This window comes from Hibiscus syriacus, unplaced genomic scaffold, assembly GCF_006381635.1.
Source record: "Hibiscus syriacus cultivar Baekdansim isolate YM2019G1 unplaced genomic scaffold, ASM638163v2 tig00117034_pilon, whole genome shotgun sequence".
In the NCBI taxonomy this organism is placed as follows: Eukaryota; Viridiplantae; Streptophyta; class Magnoliopsida; order Malvales; family Malvaceae; genus Hibiscus; species Hibiscus syriacus.
The window spans coordinates 900,691-912,517 of NW_024063533.1; the positions used below are offsets into that span (position 1 = coordinate 900,691).

The 11,827-nt window shown below is 37.6% G+C and overlaps 1 protein-coding gene across 1 annotated transcript; it reads left to right on the plus strand.

Moving 5' to 3' along the window:
* The first annotated feature begins 1,919 nt into the window (after positions 1-1,919).
* Positions 1,920-2,393, plus strand: LOC120196849 (F-box protein At3g07870-like). Its single transcript, XM_039198553.1, has one exon. It carries the CDS (start codon positions 1,920-1,922, stop codon positions 2,391-2,393), a length of 474 nt encoding a protein of 157 aa, XP_039054484.1.
* Positions 2,394-11,827: the final 9,434 nt, after the last annotated feature.

Below are 11,827 nucleotides of genomic sequence, written 5' to 3' on the forward strand. Positions count from 1 at the left end.
TTTTGAGAAGAATTCACTTGCTACATTAATCTCAAATGCTATAAATTGAAATTAATCTCATAATATTGCCATTGGTCCATAAAATGGTGTCTTAATTATATATAGTTAGAGAAACATTGCTCAAATGCTATAAATTCTAAGGATCAAGGCATACTCTCTATTCACATAACTAAATATTTTGTCACCAATAATCTTTATTCCATAAGCATTATTAACTAAATAAACTTAATCATGTAAGATCAAATTCGAATCAAACAATAATATAAAATTGTTATCAAATTTAGAGATTTTCAGCATCGACTTTGTTTTGATCGCCAAATGTATTATACTAGATTATATATATTCCATTACTTCTTTGTCTTTATTAATCATGGAGGAATTGACCCTGAAAGAGAGTAAACTTTTGAAGGAAGGCCAGGCAGTAGCCAACATGATGGATCGTCTTCCTCAGGAAGCCGTCGTCCATATACTATCCAGGCTTCCCTTAACATCTTTGCTGAATTCAAAGCTGGTTTGCAGAGCCTGGCGAACCCTAATTCAAGACCCATTTCTCATCAGCAAGCACCGGTCTCACATGGCTGAGGCTGACAATGATCCCAGCTTCATTTTACAAAGCAACTACCCTATCCCCGACCAACGCCACTTCATCGATTTCTTTGATCACAGTGAAGGCAAAGTCATTTCAAAGAAGCTCCCAACTTCAACTACGCCCTCTGTTTTGAAAATCGGACCGGACCGGCCGGTTCAACCGGGAAACGTTGCTTAGTCCGGTTCAATCTAAACCGGTTGAACCGTTATTAGTGAACCAGCCAGAATTGTTGAACCGTTCGAACCGGACCGGCTGAAAACCGAAAAAAATCAGGAAAAACCGGGATTTTTGTTTTTTTAAAAAAAAAAATTAAACCAAACAACGTCATTTGTTAAACGAGCCAAGTCGAATTCGAGTATTGCTGAGCTCGACTCGAACTTGAAAACTTTAAAAGTAAGCTCAACTCAACTCAAACTCACAAGCTAAAAATTATCAAGTTCAACTCAAACTCGAAATATAATATTGAAACTTGAACTCAAAAAGGCTTGAACTCAAAAAGGCTTGAACTCAAAAAAAAATTAGAAGCTCGATTAAAACCTAAAATTCGAGCTTGATTGAAGTGAAAGAATAGTTATATAATTATAGTTATATAATTTTGTTATGATTTTTTTAACCCCAAATTTATTTTTTAATTATAGTTATATAATTATTTATTATTTAATATGTTTTACCTTAAATATTATATTGTAGTTAATTTGAATCATTTTGCTTCACTTGATTTTATGGTTTTTAACTTATATATGTTATGACTTGCTTTGAATGACTTGTGATATAAAAAATTATTTTTTATTAAATATTTTTGATATTTTTATTTAAATTTTTAAATAATTATGACGTCGTCCGGTTCTTTCGACCGGTCGGACCGGTTCGATCGGTTGAACCAGTGAACCGGTAGCATGACCGGTTCGCTAACCGGTCCGGTTCTGAAAACCATGAGTCTACGCCCATGTACTTGGTAGATTCATGCAACGGCTTGCTTTGCATGCGTGATAATTCACGAAACGTATACATTTCTAACCCTTTCACCAGGCTTTGCATCGAGCTCCCCAAACTGGTTCAGTATCCATCGAAACTGGGGCATTTGGGGTTCGGTTTTCGTCGAACCACAAAGGAATACAAGGTGATCCATATAGTGTTTCGAAGAAAATTGAAAAGAGACCACCCAAACGAAGATCCATCAACGTTGATTCAATCGGAGGTTCAGATTCTAACGATCGGAACCCTTTCATGGAGAAATTTATAATCCATACCTTATCGTTTCAAGAAGTGGGCATCCAAGGCTTTGGTTAACCGGATATTCCACTGGCTCTCGATGCCTAACAAGTATACCATGGCTAGCTTCCTTATATCGTTCGATCTCGAAACCGAGAAATTCCAGGAGGTCCCGAAGCCCGATTGTTGCGGCTCAGACATGTGTTTGTCTCATCTGTTGGTTGTACAAGGTTGTCTGTCTGCCGGTGCGTTTCATGATGATGATGGGCGGTTGGAGATTTGGGTTATGGAAGAGTACGGTGTGAAAGAGTCTTGGATCAAAGAGTTGAGCATCGGAAGTTACGTGCCGCCGACGTTGATACATCAACAGAGCCGACACTTCAGTTATTCAAGACATAATTTGCCTAATTTACATGTTCGAGTTCTTTGTGTGTTGAGAAGTGGGGAGATCTTGTTGGAGCACGAGAGGAGAGCTCTTTCTGTTTACGATCCACGGTGTTGGACATTCAAGGAGTTTACTTTTCAGGAAATGCCTGCTCACTGGTTCAAAATTATCTTTCATGTCGGAAGCTTGAATTGGCTTGAGAATTAATTCTATGTTTATCAATTAATTTTTAAGGTTTAAAATAACTGCTTAGGAGGACAGTCGGCTAATGTAACATCTAATACAATATCTTATATGTATTTCATGTATTTGAATATAGATTTAGAATTATAAAGAACGCGAGCTGATTTTAATTTGAGAGTAAGGAGTTAGTATAATTCGCAATATCTCTTATGCATATTTAATAGTGACAATGTATAAAATAAACAGTTGAATCGTATTATCACAACTGTTAAGAAAAGTACTTACAAAGATTTGATCTTAGCGATACTGTAAAAGATACTTGTGATTTATCATCTTGGTTATAACATCGAAAAATTGTGACGGAGCATGGTGTAATCCATCAATATAACCTAAGTCGAAATCAGTGAGTCTGACCTCCATCTATCAGTGTTGTACAGGGAGGTTTGTAGACATAATACTGGTTAGGAAGTTCGTTGGTGCATGAAGATGCACCAGATTGATGGTGACAGACGAAAAACCATAACAAATATGCGATAAAAAGAGAAGAAAAGAAAATTTATGCAGAATAATTCTATAGTGATAGAGTTTGATTCGAATTCAAAGTGACACAAATTAATTAATATATAAATATTGGGAAAGTAGGAAATCCAATTTGATTAAAAATAGAAAACTTTATTAAAGTATATTTATACTTTATTTAGTTTTCCTTTGTAATCAAGTATCTATCCTTATACATAGATACTAAGGGTCAGTGTTAGATACTCAAGTTTTTATTTCACCAAAATCCTCTTGTATTTTCTTCTTTCATATTAGTGAAATTCTTCTCCTCTGTCCCTGGTTTTTCCCTTTTGGGTTTTCCATGTAAATCCTGGTGTTCTTTGTTTTTCCTTTTCGATAGTGTTTATTTGTTTATCAATAATTATCATTTCAATATTATAACAAATTGGTATCAGAGCTTCGGGTTCAAGATTATGGCAACAATGAAGTATGATATTCCGCTGTTGGATCGAAACACCAGGTTCTCGTTATGGCAGGTGAAGATTTGGGATGTTATTGTACAGTTAGATCTCGACGATGCAATAGAAGATTTGATTAGAAGTCAGTAACACAATGGACGAATGAGGAAAAGCGTAAGGATCGTAAAGCTCTTTCTCAGGTTTTATACTTATCAAATCAAATTTTACTAGATGTGTTGAAAGAAAAACAGCTGCATCTTTGTGGGTGAAATTGGAGCAACTTTGCATGCACAAATAACTGTACAACTAGAATCGCCTCTGTTTTGTGTTTAATTTGTTGTGCCGTTTTCCTCTGTTTTCAGCTTCCAAACAACGCCTTTTCAACATTTCCTCTGTTTCTTCCTCGATTTGAATCATTTCCTCACGAGAACCTAATTTTATAATTTTAAGTTGATATTTTTTTCTTTTTGAATCACTTCTCTAAGCTTCGTTAGATGTTTAGATTTTTTTACGGCTCAATTTTGGAGTTAGATCTATGTATTTATTTATTGGATTCTGCAGATCTAGCGATCTATAACTGATTTTCATTAATTGTGGAAACTTAATCCTAGAAAGAGTTTTTTTGCAGTCTTCACCTCTGTTTCATGTGCAGGAAAATATGAAAGATTTATATACCTCTGTCTGATTCATTAACTATAGACAATAACTCTTCACCCTTCTTATTTTGCAACTCAGAATTCCACCTTTCTTGTTTCTTTTATTACATTCTTATTTACATCAAAATCCACCCAAAGTTTCATCTTTTTTATGAGCGGGAGTGACAGATGCTTTCGAGGGGTTATTTAAAAAAAGGATCCGACTGTCTTACCACTGGATTTCTCGAAGCTCATATCTCCAGTGTCTTATGCTTTCGAATTCATATTTTCCCCAGGTTCTCTTTTTTAGGATTTTTATTTCTTGTTGATCGTTTAAGGAAAGTTTTTTCTTTTATAATTAAAATAGGTTTAGTTATTGTTTAATGCTTAATTTCACGAATTAGGATCGTGTTTATATTGTGATCCATTTTTTTCTAGAACTAATTAAACTAAAACTATGCCACTTCCCAGTTTTTATTTTGTTCTTCAGCTTCCTTTTTTTCAGTGCAAATCTTTTGTCAGATCGGCTAAACTCCATTTATATAAAGAGAAAGACCCAGTTGTTAATCTTTATATGAATTATACAGTTCTGAAGTTGATTATTTGAGTCTAAGAATATTTTTGTTAGTGATTTTTACGTGATCACACTGGATTCTGCGAGTTTAAGTTTATTAGATCTGTTTTGGGTATTTTTATTTAGATATGTGTTCTAATAGTTGAGAGATCTGTTTTAATATTTTGTTTTCCCTAAAGTTAAGTAAGATAATGTTAATTTGTCTTAAAATCCTATTTAGTAACCAACTAGGCTTCTTAGTACCCCCTCAATTTTCTAGAGCTTTATTGGTGCATATTCTGTCTTATTTTGTTTCCTTTTTATAGTTCCTCATAGCTTCGGCTATAGATGATCACTTGAGGTCATGTCTTTCTTTTAGACTCCATAGGGCGTATAGGGGGAGGGCTCGACAGAGTGGTGTCAAGGAGACTAGACTTAGAGTTTGTTCGTTGAATGTAGGCACATTAAATGCTAGGCTGCTGGATGACAAACTACTTAATAATAGGAAAATAGATTTGGCATGTATTCAGGAGACTAGGTGGAAAGGGACTCGCGCCAGAGAGTGTAATGGGTACAAGTTATGGTATTCAGGCGTAGATAACGTTAGAAATGGGGTGGGTATCTTGGTATCCTCTAGGCTCAAGGAAAATGTAGTTGAAGTTTGTAGATATCATGATAGGATTATGATGATTAAGGTTATTATAGAAGCGGAAGTGGTGAATGTCCTTTCAGTGTACGCCCCACACGTTGGCCTAGGGGAGGGGGAGAAACGTTGCTTCTGGGATCAGTTAGATGATGTACTTAGGAGCATTCCGAAGGACCAAAGAGTTTTCATAGGGGGAGACTTCAATGGCTATGTAGGTAGGGCAACCGACGGGTATGACGGTGTTCATGGGGGTTTCGGGTTTAGTAGTAGGAACGAGGAGGGGCGTACGTTGCTTGAATTTGCAACTATACACGATATGGTGGTCCCAAACTCCTTCTTTAACAAGAGAGATGTGAACTTGATTACGTTCCATAGCGGTGGACATTGTACCCAAATCGACTACATCCTGGTTCGAAATCGGGATCGATGGGCTTACATTGACTATAAGGTGTTCCCTAAAGAGGCATGTGTATCACAACACAGATTGTTGGTTTTGGTGTTCCGCGTACGCCATGGGCAGAGCAGTCATAGGAAGGCTAAGCTTGGTAAACCTAGGATCCTTTGGAAGAACTTACATGGAGCGACAACTGATGACTTTAGGAGTAAGGTTTTGTCTAATACAGGTTTTGGAACTTCAAACTCAAAAAATGCCGATATGTATGGAAAATATGGCAGATTTCATCAGAGAGGTAGGTAAAACACCCTTGGGTTGTCGAGGGAAGGTTAAGGAACATAAAGAATCGTGGGGTGGAACGACGAAGTCCAAACTAATGTGAAGACAAAGCAAACTTGCTTCAAGGAGTTGTTACAATGCATTGACGACGAAGAAAGATCGAAAGCTAAACAAAGATACAAGGAGGCAAAGCGGGAAGCCAAGAAAACGGTGGGTAAAGCAAAGGATAAGGCATACGAGGAAATGTACAAGAGATTAGACACCAAAAAAGAACAAAACAACTTCTTCAGGCTTGCAAAATCCAGGGAGAATAGGAAAAAGGATCTAGGTAGCATTAGGTTTATTAAGGACAACAATGGTGTCCTCTTAGTGAAAGATCATGATATTAAGAGGGTTTGGGGTAGTTACTTCTTTGGCTTATTTAATGACAGTGCCTCTCCCTGTAGAGATAGTACCGTTGATGGGTCAGCCGACCATCATACAACGGTCATTGACTGCCCTATAAGTAAGATTGGGTTTGAGGAAGTCAAAATGGTTATTAGAAAGATGGGAAGGGATAAAGCTGTTGGTCCTGATCAAATTCCTATCACTGTGTGGTTGGCCCTAGGAGAAGAGGGAGTTAAGTGGTTGACCAACATTTTTAATATTATTCTAGAGACTGCCAAGATGCCAGAGGAGTGGAGAGAGTCCACGGTGATACCATTCTATAAGAATAAAGGAGATCCCCAACGTTGTGGCAACTACAGAGGTATTAAACTACTCATCCATACCATGAAGCTATGGGAAAGGGTGATAGAGGCTAGGTTGAGACAAGTTACTAGGGTTTCGGAAAACCAATTTGGCTTTATGCCAAGCAGGTCTACTACGGAGGCAATTCATCTACTTCGACGTCTTATGGAGAAATATAGGGAAAAATAGAGATCTTCACATGGCGTTCATTGACCTTGAGAATGCGTATGATAACGTTCCCCGTGATACGATCTGGAAGACCTTGGAAACGAGACGGATCCCAACTGCTTATATCCGTGCGATTCGTGATATGTACTATAGATCTACTACCTACGTCAGGACTACAGTTGGTGACACCGAGGTATTTTCGGTGGAAATCGAACTCCACCAAGGGTCGGCTCTTAGCCCTTACATCTTCGCTTTGATTATGGACGACATCTATTGTGCGACACTAGACGGTATTCCATGGTGTATGCTTTTTGCTGACGATATTGTCTTAGTGGCTGAAACAAAAACTGAGCTGAATAGTAGACTGTCTACCTGGAAAACAGCTTTGAAAGAAATAGGTCTAAGGATCAATATTGAAAAGACAGAGTATTTATGTTTAAACTTCAGTGGGAACCAAAACGATGAAGATGTAGAAATATGCATAGAATGACACGTTCTCCCCTCAAAGGATTGTTTCAAGTACCTAGGGTCTATGATACGTAAAGATGGGGGGTATAGATGAAGACGTTTCACACTGTATAAAGGCGGGATGGCTCAAGTGGAGGGCTGCTACTGGAGTTTTGTGTGACAAGAAGGTACCTCTAAAACTTAAGGGAAAATTTTATAGAATGGCAATAAGACCAGCGCTGCTGTATGGATCAGAATGTTGGGCTATCAAGAAGGATCATGTAAGGAGGATGGAGGCCACAGAAATGAGAATGCTTCGATGGGTATGTGGTAGGACTCTATGGGACATGACACCAAACTCTGCTATTAGGATGTCCTTGGGTGTGGTGCATGTATCCGAAAAATTGAGGGAGAGAAGCCTACGATGGTTTGGGCATGTCCTAAGACAATAACCATCGGATGCGGTTAGGAGGGTAGCGTCGAATACAGTCGACGATGCTAGAAGGAGAGGTCAACCAAGGCGGAAGTAGGAAGACTGCTTGAGATCTGATTTGAAGGATTTAGCCCTTACCGAGGACATGACCTCTGATAGGAAATTATGGCGACTTAAGACCAGGGTAGCCGAGTAGGGCGAGTCACATCCATTGGGTGTATCATATTTGTCTTCTTTTAATGACTTTGTAGTAATTTCATTACTTATACTTTTTATACGTTTCTGTCATTGGAATTTATGAAGGCTTAGAACTAAGGTAGCGGAGTAGTGTTGCCTTAGTTTAGGTTTTAACCCATTTGACTTTATCCCTTCTCGAAGCTTGCTATCATTGAATTCTGTGTATACTGCTCTTCATGTTTCCTCTTTATAATTTTGGTCAGGTCTTACGTTTCTGTCTATATACAGATATTTTTACGCAGGGGTTTATTTGCAGGGATTACTTCCCATTACAGACGTGCATATGAAGACTGCATATGAAGATTGTTCAACTACGTATTTTATTTATTTATTTAAACATGCATTGCATTTTATCTTTATTTTTAATTTTTTGACTGCCGAAGGTCTTCCACGGAAGCTGCTCTCAACCTGGCGTTGGGGGATAGCCTACTACCCTACCTCCCCCTTACCCCATTGCATATGGGAATATGGTTTTGTTATTGTTGTTGCTATTGTTTGCATGCACAAATCATTTACCAACAAGTTGCCACCTAAAGCAGCGTCTTATTCGCTCAAGTTGGCGGAAGGTTCGTCTCTTGAAGAGCACCTGACCGCATTCAAGGAAATTGTGTATGATATAGATACTTTAGAAGTGAAGAATGATCAAGAAGTCTTAGGACTGATCCTTCTATGTTCGATGCCTCCTTCCTACTCTCGTTTTTCAGAGATACAATCTTGTATAGTCACTAAACACTCACTCTTGAAGAAGTTTACAATGGTATGCACTCGTTTGACAAGATGAAATATCTTGTATCTTGTTTCGAGCCCCAGACAGATGGTCTCGTGATGCATGAATCGACTAGCTTAGACAGTGGGAGAAAAGGCGAGCGTTCTTCTGATAATATTGGAAGGGGTAGATCAAAATCTTCCAATCAAGGTAAAACTTGTCACTATTATAAAAAGAAAGGTCATGTTAAATCGGAGTATTACAAGTTGCAAAATAAAATCAAAAGAGAAGTTGAAGAGCATAACTCAGGGAAATCTGGGGAGGTCGGTATAGTAGAGGAGTACGATGGCAGAGAACTCCTAGTTGCGGCTAACGACAACTTTATAACAAGTGATGAGTGAATACTTGACTCTAGTAGTAGTTTTCATGTGAGTCCTAATTGTGACTGGTTTGCGACGTATGAAGCTGTTTCTACAGGTAATGTATTTTTGGGAAATAATGTCCCTTGTAAAGTCGCAGGTATTGGCACAATCAAGATTAAGATGCTCGATGGGATTGTTTGAACACTTGGTAATGTGAGTCATGTTCCAGATTTGAGTAGAAATCTAATTTTGTTAGGTACTCTAGATTCAAAAGGGTACAAATTCTCCAATGAAGGTGGAGTTATGAAAATTTGCAAGGACTCTTGTTGTGTTGAAAGGGCAGAGAAAGACTACCAAGTTTTATGTTCTTTAGGGTTCAACAGTTTTAGATAATGCAGTTGTTGTTTCATCCACCATGTCAAATAACGTTGTTGAACAAAATAATCGTGGTCAAAACGGTTATGTGAAGCAGAAAAGAGTTCAATTTCATGAACATAATGAATTTGAAGATAGAACTATCATTGATGATCGAGATCGTGTTGTGCATATTGCTCGTGGTGAAACATTTGTGAGCAAAGTTGACACTTATGATAACCATGTCCATGTGAAGACTAAATCCAAGCCTAGAAAAAGCTTGGATTCGGTCGGTGTCCATTATTGAAGATTACCCCTTTGAGGAGCCTTGTGGAAGAGGTGGAGAACTTGTTCGTTGAAGTGAAGAATTGTTTTTTATTGAGTTTAGGTGTCACATCGAATTTGAGTGTTTTGTCCCGGAACCTTTGCACTTTCAGAATTCGTGTCAAGATGGAGATTTGTTAGAGTTTGAATCGAATTCAAAGTGACACAAATTAATTAATATATAAATATTAGGAAATTAGGAAACTCAGTTTGATTAAAAGTAGAAAAAAATTATTAAAGTAGATTTCTACTCTATTTAGTTTTCCTTTGTAATCAAGTATCCATCCATATAAATAGATACTAAGGGTCAGGGTTAGATAATCAAGGTTTTCTTTCACCAAAATCCTCTTGTATTTTCTTATTTCATATTAGTGAAATGTTCTCCTCTGCTCGTGGTTTTTCCCTTTTGGGTTTTCCACGTAAATTTTGGTGTTCTTTATTTTTTATTTTCGATCGTGTATATTTGTTTACCGATAATTATCGTTCCGATATTATAATATATAGATACGTGATTACCATGTAAAGTATTCATATATTGATGTAGATTATTATTACAATAGATGAGTATATATAAGCAAAGGATAGAAATAGAGTTCTATCATACATAATCACATGGAATCCAGTTATACACAAATTATATAGTCTCCATTAGATAAAATATATGAAAACAATTAATTAATAAAAAAATAATATCATTTATCACTAATAATCTTATAAGTACACCTTCGATGTTATATAGTATATCCTTATATAAAAATGATTTAATTATATTTATGTCATTATCAATGGAAATATAATAAGCCTTCTTGCATCTACACGACCAGAAATATATTCCTATAGAAAAATAATATTCGGCCATCATCGATGACATCGTTTTCTCTTTGTTTTATCCACTTGTTTCAAAGTGCAAACCAAGTATGCTCCAAGTAACTCTGCTTTGATCGCCTCAGAACTTAATACTCTGTCTTCTACGTCTGTATCTTAAGTGACCTTATTGAAATATGATCAAACTTGTGAAGATAGAGCAGCCAAAAAAGAACATAATGGAGAAACTTCCTCAGGAGATTATCCTTCGTATACTATCCAGGCTTCCAGTAACATCTTTGCTGCAATCGATGTCGGTTTGTCGAGCTTGGCGAAGATTAATACGAGATCGCTCTTGTTATACCCATCTCTCCCACATGACGGCAATGGTCTAAGCTTCATCTTCCAAAGCAATCGGCCGAATCATCGTATCAGCTTTTCTTTATAGATTTCTCTGATATTCACAGCGAAGAGAAACGTGATGTTTAAGAAACTTCCTGCAGATTCCTCTGTGGCTATGTACTTGGTAGATTCATGCAATGGCTTGCTATGCATGCGTGATTCACAAGGCATATATATTTACAACCCTTTTACTAGACTTCACTTAAAGCTAAGTAGGACACATTGCATTTGGGTTTCACCAGACAACAAAACAGTACAAGGTCGTCCAGGTAGTAGTTCAAAGACAATCGGTTACACGAGGTGGTCGCATTGATGTTGCTGCATGGAATTCAATACAATCTCATGTTCAAGTTCTAACAATTGGAGATCCTTCTTGGAGAAATATAGGAACGTTGCCTTATGATTTGACTCGGCCGACACCGAGAGCTTTGCTAAATGGGAGGCTTCATTGGCTTTCTAAGCCTAACAAGAACACCGTAGCCAGTTTACTCACCTCGTTCGACCTCGAAACCGAGCAGTTCCAGCAGGTGCCTAAACCTGACTGTTGTGGCTCAGACAGGTGTTTTCACCATCTGATGGTTTTACGAGGTTGTCTCTCGGCTAGTGCGTATCACAGTAACGAAGAACTGGAGATTTGGGCTATGAAGGAGTACGGTATAAAGGAGTCATGGATCAAAGAATTCACCATCGGGACTAATTACTTGCCACCAACGTTGCAGCAAAATGATCTGCTGCACTTCAATAACGCAAGGGCTCGTTTCCCTAATTCATCTGTCAGAGTTTTATGCATTTTGAGAAACGATGAGATCTTGTTGGAGTATCTAAACAGAGTAGTTGTTGTCTTTGACCCCAGACATGGAACATTTAAGGAGCTTACGTTTCATGAAATGCCTCATTGGTACACAATCGTTGTTCATATTGGCAGCCTGAACTGGATTAACACTCCTGTATATTAAAGAGGTTATAGTATGCCAAAGAAGACCCAATGGTTATAATAAGTATGTCCGAATACCAATCATTGAGAAGAAT